The sequence below is a fragment of the Psammomys obesus genome, unplaced genomic scaffold (assembly GCF_907164565.1).
Source record: "Psammomys obesus unplaced genomic scaffold, mPsaObe1.curated_primary_1811, whole genome shotgun sequence".
Classification (NCBI taxonomy): domain Eukaryota; kingdom Metazoa; phylum Chordata; class Mammalia; order Rodentia; family Muridae; genus Psammomys; species Psammomys obesus.
Genome location: NW_026585698.1, coordinates 620,423 through 638,992, shown reverse-complemented (window position 1 = coordinate 638,992; position 18,570 = coordinate 620,423). Strand labels below are relative to the sequence as shown.

The 18,570-nt window shown below is 46.0% G+C and overlaps 1 protein-coding gene across 2 annotated transcripts in view; it reads left to right on the top strand.

The window, feature by feature from the left end:
* The first annotated feature begins 18,195 nt into the window (after positions 1-18,195).
* The window catches only part of Unc5b (unc-5 netrin receptor B), a 67,309-nt gene continuing 66,934 nt past the window's right edge, over positions 18,196-18,570 (top strand). For both annotated transcript variants that reach the window (XM_055598872.1, XM_055598871.1), the window contains exon 1: positions 18,196-18,555. In XM_055598872.1, the coding sequence (XP_055454847.1) occupies positions 18,477-18,555 (79 nt within the window). In that variant the 5' untranslated portion in view covers positions 18,196-18,476. The remainder of the gene's footprint in view (positions 18,556-18,570) is intronic.

Genomic DNA, 18,570 nt, shown 5'->3' with positions numbered 1-18,570 from the left:
CATCAACAAGAAGAGGATGTGCTTGTGCAGCCAGAGCACAGTGCTTGACAGCATGAAGAAGCCGCAGGACAGAGGCCAGAAGCCCATGGTGGCAGTAGACAGTATGACCCAGGGCATGGAAAGAGGTAGGCTTTGGGTCTCAGACATATATATCACATGACCCAGGTGAGTTATCCAACCAGTAGCAGGTCATCTGACCTCCAGGAGCCTCAGTGTCTAAGTCGATCTTGGAGCATCCTCCTGGTAAAAGAGGGTGTCTTACTCAGGGTTTTGTTGCTATGAAGAGACACCATGACCACAGCAACTCTGATAAAGGAAAATATTGTGCTTGGCTTACAGTTCAGAGGTTTAGTCCATTGTCATCATAGGTGGGAAGCATGGCAGCATGCAGACAGACATGGTACTGGAGAAGCAGCTGAGAGTTTTATTTCTGGATCCACAGGCAGCGGGAAATGACTGCCACACTAAGCATGGCTTGAGTACTTGAGACCTCAAAGCCCACCCCCTAGTGACATACTTAAGCCACATCTACTCCAACAAGGCCACGCCTTCTAATAGTGCCACTCCCTATGGGTCTATGAGGACCATTTTTACTCAAACTACCACAGAGGAACTAGAAAAAATAGCATAGTGACAGGTACACTAGCTACGGCCCAGGGAGGATACAGGAATGTATGCTTTCCTGTAGGTACAGATGCCCCTGTGGGAGGGCCAGAGGTGATTGTTTAGAGAGTGAGAGTAGGACAGGATTGGAGGATGATGGGGCCAAAAAGAAAGAGAGGGATCTTGGAGCTGCTTTTCTGAAAAAGCCTGGGGCAACCCAGGGCAGGAGCACTCAGGTGAGGAGGCTCAGAGAAGGCAGTAAAGCACTTGTATGTGGCAGCATAGGAGGGCCAATATGAGTACGTTTTTCAGGGTTGACAAGAGGGCTAAGCACTTGCTGGCAAGTCTGACCACCTGAGTTCACTCCTCGGGAGAGATAGGAGAGAACTGACTCTTTGGAAGTTGTCCTCTGACCTGGACACATGCATAGTGGCACAAGTGCCCACAATCAATATAGTATTTAAAAAATCAATCAATCAATCAATCAAATAAATTTTAACAAATAAAGAAGTAACATTTCTAGGGGTGGGACAGATGATTCAGTCAGTACAGTGCTTGGCATGCATGTGTGAGGACCTAGGTTTAATCTCCCAGAACTCACATGATAGAGCTGAGTGTGTGAGTGTACACTTAGAAGCCTACCAGTGCTTGATGAGGTCCCAGGCCTACCCTAACATGGTAGACATACTCAGTGGCTTAAACAGACGTACTATGTCACAGTTTAGGAAGCTCAAAGTCTACACTCAAGGCCAGGCTGTGTTCCCGACAAGTCTCCAAATCATGCTGGCCTCTTTCCCAGCCTCTCTATTAGCCAACTTCATTGGTGATGGCAGCCTGTTGGCCTTTGATGAAACATCCTGGCTGTCCACCTTCATCCATGTGCCTTCACACTGCCTTCCTTGTATGCAGCTGTGTCCAGGTTTTCCATGTTTGTAGGGACACAGTCACATTGGATCAGAGCCGGCCAATGACCTCATCTAAACATGGATGAAACTGTACCGACCTGTTTCCAAATAAGGTGACAATCCAAAGCAAGGAATTCAGTGTGCTTCTTGGGGTGGGGTGGGGGAGCAGAACATAGGCTTGAGGAAAATGTCAGGTGTCCACCTCAGCATGTATGACTTCAAATGATGATGCAGAGCAAATAAAAACGATAGGGAAAATAAAGACCCTACAAGGCCCTTTGGTGCCAAGAGATAGAACTAAGGAGGCCTTTCAGGAAAGGAAGAGTTCTGTTTTGGAAGGATGTAGTAACTGCCATTTAGGGGAGGGTCCTGTCCCAGTGGTTACTATGCTGGCCACAGTGCCCACTCCCCATTCCTCATGAGCAAGCATGAAAGGCAACATCACCTATTTCAGTGTGCAAACTGAGTGTGAGATGGTGAAGTCTTGATCAAAGCTGCATAGCTGTCAAGCAGAGGAGGCGGGGCTGGGCCTGCAGAGGCCTGTTATCCCAGCTCTGGATGCTAAGACGGGGGAACCACAAATTCAAGGTCAGCCTGAGGTACAGAGTGAATTAAAGGCTGGCCTGGGAACTTAGTGAGACTTTGCTAAAATAAAATGTAAATAAAAGGACTGGAGATATAGCCCAGCAGTAGAGCCTCTGCCTAGATCCACTAGGGAGGAGCTGGGGGTATGGCTCAGCAGTAGTGTGCTTGTCTGGCAATTTTGAGACTCTGGGTTCAGTTCCCAGTGGCACAAATTACCTGTTGAACTACCCAGCTTTAGAGCAGGGCAGTGGCAACGCGCTGGACTTCCCCGCGCCGGCTGTAAGGTGCTGTCAGAAAGGACAAGGCGGCTGGCAAATGTGACATCGTTAGCATCCATTGTTGGCTTTAAAGAATCCTCAGCACACAAGGACTGGGGTAGTGTGTTTCCTACATGTGAAAAAGGACACTACAGATTCCTTCATTTTAGCAATTGAGTGGGGAAGGCTGAGCTACAGAACAGGAGTAGCTGAGGGTGCTCACTCTTAGCACTTTTTTTTTTTTACATTTTATTTTTTTTAATTTTGTGTGTATGGGAAAGGGCACACACATGCCCTGGGTGCATGTCCTCCAGTGTGAAGGTCAGAAAATAGCCTTCAGGGCTCAGTTTTCTTCTTCCACCACGTGGGTTCTGGGACCTGAACTCAGGACAACAAGCACCTTTACCTGCTCAGTCCTCTCATCCGCCTGGTGCTCAGCTATTCAGGTTTTAGCCAGGTCCTTCGGGCAAGTGAAGGACCAGAGAGGCAACCAAATTGACAAGAAGTAAATAAAGCTCTCTCTACTAAAAATGACACACTTCTCCGCGTAAAAAAGAGATCTGATGAATGACAGAAAAGCTAAAGGAATTAATGTTTCACAATGTTGCAGAAGAGATCAATGTTGCTAAGTCAATTGTGTTTCTGCATACTGACAACAAACAGCTGAAATTTTTAAAAATTTAAGTAGCCTGTGCCATAGCACTGAAATATAAGGTATGTAGAACTAAATCTGACAAAAGAGGTGACATTTCTGAACACACCATATATAACATTGCTGATACAAATTAAACACCTAATATTGTTAAGATACATATCTCAGACTTGATGTAGAAATGGAAGGCAATCATAGTCCCAGCAGGCTTCTTAGCTGATATCCACAGGCTGTCTTGAAATTTACAGGGAAATAGCACAGGGTCTGGAGTAGTCAGACCCCTTACAAAAGAAGAACCAAGCTGGAAACCTAATGCTGCAAGATTTCAAGATCGATCAACAAGGCAGCGCAATAAAAACAAAGCAGAGTAGGGTAAAGACAGATGGATGAAGAGGCAAGGCGTCACCCCACACATGGGTGCAGAACAGAGTTCTAATCTGGATGCAAGGACCGACAGTGGAGCAGAATGGTCTTTTCAACAAATTATGCCAGGATAATTGAATATTTAAAGACACAAAAAAGAGGAGGATGGAGAGAAAGAGTTGGGGAGACAGAAGACAAGGAGGAGGAAGAGAGAGGCCCATAACTTAGAGCCTTGTGCAATGTTCAAAAAATGTAACACAGGGGTTAAGAGTACTGGCTGCTCTTCCAGAGGACCTCAGTTCAATGCCTAGCACCCACATGGTGGCTCACAATTGTCTATAACTCTAGTTCTTCTACCTCCTCAGGCACCAGACAGATACATAACACGGCAAAACACTCATACACATAAAAATTAAAGCAAACACAGAAACTCAGAATGGATCACTGACCCAAATGTTAAACCCACAGCTATACATTTTCTAGAAGAAAAAAAACACATTTTCATGGAATTTTCTTTTCCCTAGTACAAACCTGAAGTTTGTAGAAAACACCTGAGGTCTGGCTAGATTATAAATAATAGAAAATAGAAATATATGTCTTATAGTTCTGGAGAATGAAGAGTTTAAGGTCACATGCAATGTGTAGGCAGTGTCATAGTTAACTTTTTTTTTTTTTTTTTTTTTGCACCTGGTAGAAACAATAATGCTCTGTCCTCACTTGGTAGAAGAGATGGAAGAGACAAGAAGGCCAAGATAATTCTCTGGAGGACAGAGCCCTGATAACCTAATGCCTTAAGGCCTGTTACCTTCTAAACTCCTGTATAGCCTTCTGATGCCATTGCCTTGGAGACTAGACTTCAGAATATGAACATTAGATGGGTGCAAACATTATAAACACCTTCCACCTTGGATCTAGAGCAGGTGAAAATGGCCATTCTTGGCTCTTCTGCCCAAGTGATTTTAGACAACAGAAAGCAAGAAAAATAAATATCCCAAGATGATTGGAAAGGAACAGAAAAATGCCTTATTTAATTCAAAGGCAATCAATTGTGTATGTCTGGCATAGAGAGCAAGGAAAGGCAAGGGAAGTCCTGAATGAATGTATGTTCTCAACCCGACTCACTCATATGAGGCTCCGAAGGATGGCAAAGTCTTCTGGTCCAAGTGCAAGTGTTGACAATGTGTGCAGTAAACATCCATCATAGCTTTCCGCCCCAGATACTAACTGCACGAAGACTTCCCCAACGAGACTGCTCCTGCCGATTCGCTAAACCGGCCTCATTGTTTGCTTGTGCCAATCCTCCCTCCTTGTTCAGTTGTATGCAACAGCCCTGCCTCCCTGCCAACCTGTGTAAAATAAATACTCAGAGCTTCTGAGGTACTCCATCAGAGAGTGCAGCCCACCAGGTCCCACTTTGCTAAGTCTCTCTGTGTCTGTCTTGTCTTTATTCCCTCCATGCCTTCCTTACTCAGGTCAGTCTCTAGAGCCAAGCTGGGTGTGGCAGTGTGGAATTCAAAGCACTTAAGAATGAAATGACCAGCACTGTTTAGATGAAGGGTATACAAGCTCAACAAATAGAATTAATTGTATCCCACACACAATTAGGGCATGAAATTTAAAACATTTTGCTAGCATAAACATTAAAATATATTAATAACTGTAACAAAAATCTCTGTCCCGAGTGATAAAGCAACTCTGAAAAGAATATAAGAAACTAAAGAGAGGGGCTGTTTGTGTCTGGGACACTGGGTGCTAATATGTAATGTTAATAAATTGATGTCTATGTTCAATGCTATCTTCCTGGAGTGCCCAAAGTTATTTTGTTAATAATAATATTAATGTTTCTGGGCTCTGAAGAACAGCCGACATTCCTCCTCCCTTTTTTTTCCTGCAACCTCAGCTCCCTGTGTGATTGCATGAAGTAGCATTTTGGGGTTGTCAGTTGAAGGCATTCATTGAAATTCTCAATGGACCCTCAGAATTAAAGTTCAGCTCAGGTGGGAGAGATCCAGAAAGAAGAGAAACAGATCCGAGGACCCCAGTCTAGTTGAATAGGGCCCAGTCTAGGAAATGAACAAAATTTCCATTTGGGAAAGAATCAAAGGTCCTCTGATTTTGGGCAGGTGATTAAGCAGAGACCTGATGCCTGCTAAAGACTCAGGGGCTAGCCATAGGGGTAACAACCAGCCAGAATCTCAGTACCTCAGGATATAACCCATCTTGCAAAAGCCTGGTACCTTTCTATGTGCTGCTTCTAAGGCAATTTATTAAGCCACAGCCCAGGTGCAGGCCCTGTCTACCTATGGAAGCTCTGAGCTCAGCTGGCTCTGGGTCCAGGACAGACCTTCCATCACAGCTAAGCTGCCAGCCAACATCTTCCCTTCCTTGTTCCAGCCCCTTTGTCTGCCCTACAGGACCCAACCTGGAATGAATCCAAATTTCAGAGTTCCTCACTGAGGCAGACAGGCCCTTCATTCTGGTCATGGGGCCATTACGTGCCAGTGAATGAGAGTCTTGAGACCAGCCCCATGACCTTACTGGGCTGAAAGGCCGATGAGATCTCTAAGTCTTCCAGGGGCCTCCACATGTGATTTCTAGATGTTCTATGTTAATAAATAATAAAGCCTGATGGTCATGGGAAAGGCACTTGAGGTACACAAGTAGCATCATGAATTATGTTTTCCTGAGATGTGCATTAAAATACCACATGTGAACTGTTAAGACGGCTCATCCAGTAAAGATGATTGCTGCTAAAGCCAGGTAGCCCAAGTTCCATATTGAGAACCCAAATAAAAGGTGGAAAGAGGGAACCTACTTTCAAAGTTGTCCTCTGACCTCCACCTGTGTCCCCTGCCACAATAATAAATAAAATTTAAAACTTATAAAACATGGCATATAAAATACATACGGGTCATGATTGTCTATCTTATGGAGGTCACATATTTTTTCATGATTAGGAACCCATTACGATACAAGTGTTACTCATTTGAGGGCTGGAAATATGGCTTATCTGGAAAAGGTACTTGCCACCAAGCTTGAAGCCTTGAGTTCCATTCCTGGAACCCACACAGTAGAAGAGAAATCCAGCTCCTGACAATTTTCCCCAACCTACAGGCATATGTTGTAATGCAGGAGTAGGAGTGGGGATGCACACAGGAAAGAGATAAAAAAGTGTTACATGGTCATGAATAATCCCCATTTTGTTACATGATATCAAACCATCAGACAATTGTTTCTTCCTTTAACATGTTGTGACGTAAGTTTGTTACATATTTTGCATTGTATATGGACATCATATTAATTGACTTATCTTTTTAGCACAGGAAAAACATTTAAATTGAGGAATGATCATCTTGCCATTGACCATGTACTCTCTATACTAAGCAATGTCTTTGACTGTTTTATACTTAGACAAGTGCACATTCCAGTTATATTAAGATTAATCTTCACTGTAAAAACTTAACAAGCTGATTCCAAGAAAAACAGGAATTCAGACTACCAAAATAATATTGAAAGCTGCAAACAGGGTAAGAAACCTGAAGATGAACTCTAGACTTCTGTAGGTCCAACAAGATGGCTCTTGCCTCCAATCCTGAAGACCTGAGATTGATCCCCAGGGTCTATAAGAAGAGAACTAACTCTTCTTGAGTACCAACCAACTCCAATTCCTCTGACTTCCACACATGGGTCATAGAACATGTGCCTCCCCCGCTAAATGGATAAACAAATAAATAAATCGAATTAAGAAATCATAATCTACAATGACACATAGGAGTGTGGTATTAGGATGGAGTTAGGTACCACTCTTGAAAGTCCAGAACAGAGCATAGCTCATTGGTTTGGATCAAAGTGTCCACAGAAACTCAATGGGGGAGGAAAATCTTTCCAAAAGATGGTTCTGGAGTCTCTGGCTAATCATGTGGAGCAAAGGCCACCTTGCCCTGTTCATGAAGGACAATTTGGACTGCATCACACACTTAAACCTAAAGCTGATTACCTGGAAGAAAACACAGGAGACATGAACTACCAAGATCACAAAAGAAGCATAAAGAACTGATCTCTACCAAACTAAAAATTAGAAGTAGTCAGAGGTGGAAGCAGAAGGATCAGGGGTTCAAGGCTAGTCTTGGCTTTGTAAGACCCTTTCTTTCTCAAAAAAGAAAAATGCTGAAACACTGTTATTTTGAAAGACACACTTAAGAAAATGGGAAGATAGTCTGCAAGCTGGAGAGAAGACTCGTATCACCTCTAGCTGACACAGGTTTTGTACGCAGGGTATTTAAGGAACTCCTGCAAATCCGAAAGACAATAAACCCAATAGAAATGAGGCAATAGATTCCAACAGACCCTTCATTAGAAAAATTGTATCAAATGGCTGATAAGCACAAGGAAATGTGCCCAACCTCAGCTCAGCAACCAGTGGGGAAGTAGCAACTAAAACTAAATTGACATCACTTTTCTCTGCTGGCTAACAGGGAGGGACAGTTGGCTATACCAAATGTTGACAAGGGTGTGGAGCAACTGGGCTCTCACACACTGATGATAGGGGAATAAAATGGCAGTGACTTTTTAAATTTTTTGCCAATTTTATTTTGTTTTTAAAAATGTATAAGGGATATGGAAGGATGACTCAGTGGTTAAGAGCACTGGCTGCTCTTCCAGAGGACCTGGGTTTAATTCCCAGCACCCACATGGCAGCCCACAACCATCTGTAACTGCAGTTCCAGGGGATCTGACTCTCTCTTCTGACCTCCATAGCATGCACACACATGCTACACAGACATACATGCAGATGAAACATTCTTACGTATAAAAATAAAAATTTAAAAACTTTTAAATGATGTTATGTGTGTGCCATATGTTTGCAGATGCAAGTGGAGGTCAGAAGAAGGTGCCAGATCCCCTAGAGCTGGAGTGGGTGTGAGCTGCCCAATGCAAACGCTGGGAACCGAACCCAGGTCCTCTGCGCTGTCAGCAAGTGCATTTACCCGCTGAGCTACCTCTCCAACACTTCGGTAGTGTTCTAGAAAGCTAAATATATACTCACCCGCTGACCCAACCATTTTCCCCATAGATATTCACTGCAGAGAAATGAGAACATATGTCTACAAAAAAAAATTGTATTTGCTCAAGAATATTTGCAGCAGCTTTGTGTGTGCTAGACTGAATTAGGAAACAATCCAAACATCTACAGCTAAATGAACAGGAGAAAAAGAAGAAGAAAAGGAAAGGAAGGAAGGAAGGAAGGAAGGAAGGAAGGAAGGAAGGAAGGAAGGAAGGAAGGAAGGAAGGAAAAAGAGAAAAAGATGAGGTGCACTCTAATAATTAATATGCCTAAGAAATAACCAAACATGAACTTGGGTGTAGGTGCTATCTGGGGGTAGCTCAGGGTCACCTGCTATGTTCCACAGCTTGAGTGTGGTTGGGAAGGGGTTGGGGTTCTCTGAGAGGGTGGAGGTAAGTATTCCTGTCCTGATTGGGTTCTTAGTCCTAGGTGCTTGTCCAGATTCCACAGAACTTCACATTTAAGATCTACATTTTCCTGTGTGTAAATTACACCTCAACTGTATTTTTAAGAGAGAAGGGGGTGGGGGTCAGCCCTGCCAGGAAAGACCTGAACCTGGTTATAATGGTTTTTTGACCCTTCTTTGACCTTGGCCTTCTGCACCCTTCTGAACCTTCTGGTTCAGTGAGCATCCACACGCAGCAGCGCCTCTTCATATCTTTTTTGTTTTGATTATTGTTTTATGTATATGGGTGTTTTGCCTGCATATATGTATGTGTACTGTGTGCATGCCTGGTGGCTGTAGAGGCCAGACTAGAGCGCTGGGTTTCCAGGAACTGGAGTTACAGCCAGTTGTGAGCTGCCATGTGGGTGCTGGGAATTGAACCTGAATCCTCAGAAAGAATAGCCTGTGTTCCTAGCCACTGAGCCATCTCTTTCCATCCCTGTCTTTCTAGATCTTAATTTCCACACAGTTCCTTGAGTGATGGGACTATCTTTGGTCAGTGGCCACTGGAAAATTTTTTTTATAGATCCCTTCATTTGTAGCCCAAGTTTTTACTTGTTAAAAATATCTTATCACACAACTTATCAATTCAAAGAAATGAGTAAGTTCTGGAAAGCAGAGCCATGCTCAGAGGGAGCATAAACAGACACAAATTACGACAGAGCGATCCTGCTTAAACATGCCAACCAGCATACCGGTTTCAGAACAGCCCATCCACAGCCATGGATGAAAGCTAGACAGGGCCAAATCCACAGTCCAGTGTTGAAGAGGTCTTGTGACAAATGAGCAAAACTGAGGGAATTCTAAATATTCAGAAGCAGATGCACTGACTACATAACTTCCGATGAGAACAGATTCCAGTGCTGACAAAAGATGGGGTGCTTCCTCAGGATTAGAGTTCAGAAAGGAGGGGTTTCACTATGTCTCCCCTTCTCTCTCTCTCTCTGGCATAATTTATTTTCTCTAAAATATACTTAAAGTCACTAAACTGTTCACTTATCATAGTGAGGCTTTTTAATGTATGTTTTTAGCAAAATGAAAAGTAAAATGGTCTTTGCTGCCAGCACATCCCAAGGGACCGTTCTCTACAGGAGGCTCTCCTTCTTCCCGCCCTTCCAGAAAGTGCCTGTGAATCAGCTCAGAATGGTTCCCACCCGAGGATGTGTCTGGTGTTTGTCCTGAAAAAGACAGTCCCTTATCTTCAGCGCTGGCTCAGTCTTCAAGAGAACCGATGACAGTACTGAAAACTCAACCACAAGGAACGTGGCAGTGGAGGTTGTCTCTGTTCCAAATTCCTTTCGAACTGTCTCTTGCCTTTAGTTTAAGCTACAACCATAACTGTGGTGACTGCCCATCTGACTCAGTGCAAACCATACAGAATCACACTCCTCCAAGAAAGCTGCATTTTGCAAAGAAGTCAATTTAAATATGAACCTTATAATGGATTATTGCCTTCTCTGAAAAGGATAGGCATTGCACTTAATTTGATAAACCATTTTTTATTTCGTGAACAATATTGGAAGTGTCATATAAGCAATACTGAATTTGGACATATTTGGCACAGCAGAAGGAAGCTGTATTCCAAGAGCTGAATTCTTTTCTTTCTTTCTTTTTTTTTTTTTTTTTAAGATACATTTATTTATTATGTATGCAATGTTCTGTCTGTATGTAGACCTGCACGCCAGAAGAGGGCACCAGATCTCATTATAGATGGTTGTGAGCCACCATGTGGTTGCTGAAAATGGGACTCATGACCTCTGGTAGCGCAGCCAGTGCTCTTAACCTCTGAGCCATCTCTCCAGCCCCTAAGCTGAATTTTTATAGTTTTGAAATATAGCATAAGGTTACTCTAGATGGTTTTCTTAAATAAGGTATCTCACTGTTTACCTGAATGCATTGAAATTGGAATGTCTCAATAGATAGTCAACTATGAGAAAGCAGAAAAAGTCTGTTGTCTTTTTTTTTAAATAACTCCCATTCATGACTTATGAGAACCTGATGGACAAGGCTGTTCATGAGAATACAGTCTGTCCACAACAGAGACCTCAGATAAGTCCTTTTCATTTGGGAATTTTACTTTACTTTCCATTAAAAAAAAATATTTAAAAGATTGTTTTTATCAATGTGAGTGTGTATGTGCCTGCTTATTTGTATGTGCCCACAGAGGACATAAGAGAACATAAGATCATCCTGGAACTGGAGTTCAAGCAGTTGTGAGCTGCCTGGTGTGGCTTTTGGGAACTGAACCTGGGTCTTCGCAGTAAGTACTCTTAACTGCTGAGAATAATTTTTTTCTCTTGGCATGCCTTTAACTTCAGCACTTGGGAGGCAGAGGCTGGTGGATCTCTGTGTTCAAGGCCATCCTGGTCTACAGAGTGAGTTCTAAGATAGCTGGGACTATTCTCTCTCTCTCTCTCTCTCTCTCTCTCTCTCTCTCTCTGTGTGTGTGTGTGTGTGTGTGTGTGTGTAGAGTTAGAGGAAAACCTCACCATCCAACTTATTTGAGGCAGTCTCTTGTTACATACACAGGGCTAGCTGGTCCTTGGACTTCCAGGATTCTCCTGTCTCTGCCTCCATCTTGTCCCAGGAATGCCGAGATTACAGATGTAGACTACACATCTGGCTTTAAGTGGGGATGCAAATGCAGATCTTCATGCTCTCGTCTCAGGTACTTTACCCATTGAGCTGTCTTCCAGCTCCTTGGTTTCCATTTTAATGTGCTCACAATTAGCATCTATCACCAAGAACAACCTAGCTGACCAGTTGGGAAAGCATGTCCTAAATCAGAACATAGGGTTTTTCACAACCCTTCGAATTGTGTCAGGGATCATGAGCTCTGGAACCAGCTGCCTGGGTTTGAGCCTAAATAGGCTCATTTAAATCTCAGTTTTTCTGATTTTAAAGTGAGGATGATCATGGCTCCCCATCTTGCTCATTACAGTGATGTAATGCTGGATGCTTCTGGATGCTTCACATGCTATCAAATGCATTCATCAGCCAGTGTCCTTGTTTTGTAAATGATGACCACTTCTGAGCACACCAGTCAATGCCTTGCTCACAGTTGTGTGCTAAGGAGTTCACGGAGACTTCGAACTCAGCCTCCAAACCCCAGTTCAGCACCTCTCCCCAGCCTATACCCTCTCATCATCTCACCATTTCTCCAAGTCACCAAAGTTGTGGCACAAAGTACAGGAGATTTCTTTCTCCTTCTATGTATTCTCCAGGTACACTCCCTTTATCCCTGAGACAAGGTCCTCGTGTTCTAAGACCGCTCAGTGGTCACCTCCTTCACTGTCCATCCCCTCTCAGATTGCTGTGCCATACAACCCTAAAGATGCTCCCTGGCACAGTACCCATGAGGCCTTCTTCAGTCAGTCAACAACTGTGACTCCCTCCTACCTTCCTAGTCAGATCTCAGCTCTAGCACACAGGGCTAACCCTGGCTGGGATGGCCCCTTCCAGGCTTTTCCTTCTGCTAGTGTCTAGTCTTAGGCTCTGGAACCAGTTGCCTGGATGTGAGCTTAACTAAGTGGTGTCATTTAAGTCTCAGCTTCCCCCTACCCTCCACTTCCACCTTTCATTTTTCTGCCTCAGGGCCTTTATCACTGTCATTTAATACCTAGAATCCCTCCTTATTAATTTTCATTTTCCATATTTACAGCTTCATTTTAACCCCTGGGTGTATCTCTCAGCACCTTGACTTTAGGACAGTGAACCCACCTAGGCTGTGTCAAGGCATTCTTGCTCATAACCAGTGCCCACTGTATAAGCTGAAGTTTTGTGGATAGGAAACATCAGAACGCCCTTTCAGAAATGATTGTGTATGCATGTTAGACATAACAAAGGGGACTGCCTAAGGGACACGGGGAAGCTTTCTGTATTATACTATAAACTTTTCTGCAAATCAAAATCTTCACTAAAACAAAGTTTACTTTCATAAATTATCAATAAAAGAATTCTGAAGCCCAGCATGGCACTTGCCTTTAATCCCAGCAATTGGGCAGTAAAGACCAAAAAGATCAGGATACCCAGTGTCAAAATAAAACAAAACTAGAGACAGTATAGTGGCTCCATATTGGTTCTCCTCCTGCCTGGGGGCTGTCTCCTTTCAGCCCATGAAATCAGGAGAGGTACCAGACAAGAAGTGTACTTGGAATGGCACTGTGCAGAGATCACAGACCCTGGGGACCAGCAGGGAGCTAGTTCAACTTTAATTCCAGAGAACAAAGGCTGTATACCTCTTTGGGGAGTGGGTAGGAGCTCCAAGAATAGGTGTACATAATTGGTTGAAACTAGGCACTTCAAGCATGCTTGGTTTGCATTAAACAGCACGCTCCTATCACATGAATGGAAACTCAGTACCTAATCATAATATAGGCATGGGAAGGGAGAGCTAGCAGGGAGCTGTGTCAGAGTCACATATCAAACGTGGTTAGGGGTGTCTGTGTCTGAAGACACTCTCCAGATGAAGTCAGGCAGAGCAGGAGGTCCTGCTGGGAAAGAGGAAGTCCTGCCTTTAACGCCAAGCTCAGAATGGCTGTGCTGACTAGCCGAACTACACCCTCACCCAGCAGGGTGTCCCCAACAGCGCCACACAACTGTTAGGAGTCAGTTCTCTCCTCCCACCCCGTGGGATCCTGGGAGTGAACTCAGGTCAGTCAAGCATGGGAGCAAGTGACTGAGCCATGCCACCAGCCATATCTGTTCATGTATCGTGTGTGGTATATGTGCTCATGTGTGTACAGCTGTGTGTGCGTGGGTGTGGAGGTCATTAGGTGTCTTCCTTAACTGCTCTCCATCTTGTGTTCTGAGAGGGGGACTCTCAATGAACCTGGAGATGATCTGTTGTGTAGACTGTCTAGACAGGAAGCCCCAGGGATGCTCTAGTACTCAGGGTCTAGAATCCTCCAGGAGCACAGGGATTTCAGGACTCGCAGAGCCCTGCTTTTTAGTGGGTGTTCTGGATCTGAACACAGGCCTTCTTGGTTTTGCACCAAGTGCTTTACTGACTGAACCATCTCTCCAGTCCCCTTATCTCAGTTTTTTAAAAAATTGAGTTCCAGCTTGAGACCCACTCTGTTAGGGCGGGACTCTCCATTGCCCTCCCCTTGATCTCGGTCAACTTACTATCTGGGTCTCATTACCTTCATCTGTGAATGGGGTCCCCACAGCACCTGCCTTGTACATGGTCACATCTGAAGGACTTAGGCCAGGGTCAGCATTGGCTCTGCTATTATTGCAAACTGAAGGACCTCTATTACTGCAGCTTACAAATGTCTAGGGGTCTTTCTGCCCCGGAGTAATCAGGAAAGGCCTCGTGAACTTAGCTCTCAAATCTTCCCACTCAAGATCCCGCATACTCCTATACCCCAAGGAACAGAAATCTCTCTTGGGGAGGGTCCCAGAAGGGTGGACCCAGGACAGTTAGTTCCACAGTAAGCCTTGCAGAGCTTACTGCGGCTCTGAGGAACTTGAGGCCGCAGTGCGCCGCCTTGTGGTACCTGAGAGCATGGCCAAGGCTGGAGACGCCACGTACAAGCTGCCAGCCGCTCTTGCAGGGAGCCCCAAAGGCTGCTTTCAAATCATAATTGTTTTGAAATAGGTAGCTGTTATTCAGCTAGATTAGAGTATGTGTGCACATTCCTTTTGTTCCTGAGAAGTGGTGATTATTTTCCTTTTACAGCGGAGGGGACTGATGCCTGGAAAGGGTAACTGAATGGCTTGAGATCTCCCAGCAGGTAAGAACAGTGGAGAGTGGGATGGGGGAGGGCATAGGGGCAGGGATCTAGGAGTTACATCCATCAGCTCGTTCCAGTCCTACATACTATCCTGTTTGGAAGACTTGAGAGTGGTCCCAGAAGCATCTGCAGCTTCTATTTAGGGTGAACATTGGCCCAAGCTTTCAAGCAGTTGTAACCCAACAAAGTCTGCCCTGCTTCTAGCCTCAAACATACACAGCCCCCCCCCCCCCCGCAAGCCTCCATAGGCATCCAAAACTTAGAGGTGGGGCCTTGGGGCTCCTTCTCATAAGCCTGGGGTCAGTAACCTCTCATTTTCTCTTGCCTGAAAGCATCCTACAGTGTTCAGGAAACAGCCTTAACGATGCCATGATAAATAGGAAAAACAGACACCAACTTTGGCAATCCAGTGCCCTTGCTCTTGCTTAACTAGAAGCAGCCCCCACCTAGACATGGCACAGGGTGTGGAGACACTTCTGGAAATTTCAGTACAACTTCTCTACTGTGTAACCCCTAGGGCTGGGGGTCTTGCACATGGGAGGGCAGTGGTCATTCTCAGTTGAGGGCCAAGATGAGGTTGCCTGGGATACAAGGGGGGCTCTCTGCAGGTGTCTGGGAAAGTCATCTCCCTGAGATTAACAGACGGAGGAGCCCAGGGGAGATGTGGAAGATTCCCTCAAGAGAGACAGACCTCTGGGAACAGATGTTAAGATTAGAGAGACTACCGTGGTGGTGCACACCTTTAATCCCACAGCATTTGGGGGCAGAGGCAGGCAAATCTTTGTGAGTTTAAGGCCAGTTTGATCTACAAAGTTAGTTTAGGACAGCTAAGACTACACACAGAGAAACCCTGTCTCAGAAACAAAACAAACAAAAAAACAAAACAAACAAAAAATATAATTGGAAAGATTGTGTGGTGATGAAAAACAGAGGGAAGCCAAAAGGACACACGAGTCTTGAAAGAGAATATAGCTCTAATTTTTATGTAGTTTCAACCCTGTTGTAAATTTATTTATTATTTATTTATTTTTGTGTGGTGGATAAGTGAATAAAAAATGTAATTGACAGTCAAAGTGCAGAACCTGAAGGAAACTCTATGGCCTCAGAATGGCCATTCTAAGCACAGAGATGTTCGCTTAGATAGCTAGAGCGGGGATGCTTTTCTTTGTGAGTTAATTAGAATAATGTGATTTTGCTTTTGTAAAGTAGAGAGAGATTCCAGACTGAAGGGTAGAAAAAGGCTAGGTAGGAGGGAGGAAAATGCTTGTTATTCCCCATCCCTCTCTCCCTAGCAGGAATTAAGTAACTTTTAAAGAAAAACCTCTAATATCCCACCAAGGGAGAGTGACCCTGCAAAGTTTACTGGGCTCTCAGGCATAGCCCTGTGTCCTGTGCCTCAGGTCTGAGCATGAGATGTGAGTGTTGGTACCCATGCACCCACGTGTGCTTCCTGCCAGTCTTTAAATATCCAAATACCTGTTTGTCTTTCCAGTCAGACGTCAGTGTGTACGCCTGGAGGTGTGTTCGGGGTTTTTAATCTCATAGGCTTTGGTCTGTGGGTGTTTTTCTAGGTGGATGTCTATTTGTACACAGGGTGTCTCAGGAAAGGTCATCATGCACCTGTGTGTCTCCGTTGTATACTTACTTGTATGTTCGTTTGCAGTATGTGTTGGGGGTGTGTATGGTTGCATGCTTGTGGTCTGGGATGGGTGGAGCTGACTGGGTGTGATCAGCCACCTTTGCTCTTGCTGTTCCAGGCCAGAATAAAAATAACCCGTTTACCTTTGCCCACAGAAACCGAAGTCCTGCCTTGGGCGTTCACTCCACCCACAGTCACCCTCGTGGCCCTGGGTGGCCGGCCATGATGTGGGGCCTTGCCTACATCCACTGCCTCCTATAGACCTCCGGTCTTCAGTACGTGGAGGTGGGATGGGGGGGGTCTAGAAGTCCTGCTTTCATGGCCCCTCCCCCGCCAACAGAGCTAGGACGGGTCTTCTTGCTTTTCTGCCCTCACCCTACTGACCTTCTGGCCACCACCTATGGCTCCCCAAGCCTTTCTTCTCCAATCTAGGAACAACTCAGGAATACTTGGTTCTTTTGAAATCCCTACCACTACCACCAACTTCAGAGCCTGTCTAGGTTGCTGTCTTTCTGAAGAAGCAAGCTGCCTCCATATTCGAAGACTTTTCCACTTCTGCAAAGAGGAAACACTGCTTGTGTGGCCAGGTTAGGCGGCAGCAGGGAGACACTCGGTATCTGTCAGTCCTTTCTCAAAGCGAATCTAGGCCTGAGGGAAGTACTGAGGAGACTCCAGGTGCTCCTCCAACCCCTCCCCCAACATCTCACTAAGTAGCCCTGGCCTCATACTCACAGAGATCCTCCCGCTTCTGCCTCTTGAGTGCTGGGATTAAAGGTGTGCTCCACCATGCTCCCCAGAGGGCTTTTTCAATCTCATCTTCCCTCCACCCCTTCACTCAGAGCTGTGTCATCTTGGACAAATGGCTTTACACCTCTGTGCCCCAGTTCTCTCCCTTACAAATCCAGAGCATATGGTACCTACTCCAGAGAGTTGTGGAATTAGCTGAAATGATGCCCATTAATGGGCTGCCATCTGATTCACAAATATCCCCCAAGCCTCATCTGGTCACATAAGCTTGTGGGCCCACCTTTGGATGATGAGGGCTTCCCCTAAAGAATCTTGGGAACAGAGGCCATTCGCACCTCACTTTCCTTCTGTCTCCTACATTCTCTTCCGCCATCCCCTATGAGACAGCTAACAGCATTACTCCCCATCGCACAGGTGACAGTGCTGAAGACAGTTAAGCAGCTCCTTCAGGGTCACAAGTCTAAAGAGCAGAATCAAGTTTACACTGAGCCAAACACAGCAGCAGGCCCCACCCCACACACCTTCCCTTATCACTTGGGTAAGTTTACCGTATCCTAGGATGAGGCATCCTTCTGGCTCCCATGTAAAGAGTTCTGTCCTAAGTCATGTAGAAAAGTAGAACCAGTCATGATTCTAACTCATACCCAAATATCCACAAATGTAACTACCCCCAGCCGTCCCCTTCCTCTGCTCGAGCTCCACCAGGACGTCGGTGTTGGAAATTTTTCTTAAACCTCCCCACCCGTCTTTGAGACAGAATCAAAAGACAAAAGCGAAAGCTGATTTATATCCAAGCTGAGAAGAGCACGAATGTTTATTTTCTTTATTTTTGGAAAGAAAATTCGGTTGACTTCGCTTTCAGCAGACCGGTTTTCCAGTGCTCTGGAGCCTACGTGCTTCAAGGATTCCCTCTGATAGGCCCCAGCTCGGGCGCGCCTACACAGTGGTAGGGTACCCCCTTCACTGGGCCCCGTGACCCCGCCTCCGCCACCCAGGCCCCGCCTCATAGCGCGTGAGGCCCCGCCCCGGCCCGCTGACTCTAGGGCAAGCGCACCGCGGCGCTGGGCATTGTGGCCGGCGGCGGGGCGGGCGACGGCGCCGAGCCGCGGGGAGCGGCAGGGCGCGGAGAGGAGCGCGCACCCCACTCGGACAGACTTCGCGGTGCAGCCGCGGCGAGCGCCGCTGAGCGCACTCCGTTGGGATCGCGCAACTTCGGAGCAGGGCGCGGACGGCGCTCGCAGCTAGGGAGCTCAGAAAGGGCGCACCAGAGCCGGGATCCCCAGCGGCGTCCGACTCCCGGGGCGCTCCAAACAGCCGGGTGGCCTCCCGGCGCAGCGTAGCTGCCGCTGCGCCCACAGAAGGCACGGGCTGGCGCTGCCGGGTGTCTGTGAGGACGGCGAGGCGAAGGCGAAGGCGGCGAGGCTGGGGCCCGGGAAAGAGCCCCGAGGGAGAGGCGCCCCGGCTGGGCGACAGGAGCATGAGGGCCCGGAGCGGGGCTCGGGGCGCGCTGCTGCTGGCGCTGCTGCTCTGCTGGGACCCGACACTGAGCCTAGCAGGTAGGAGCGAGAGGG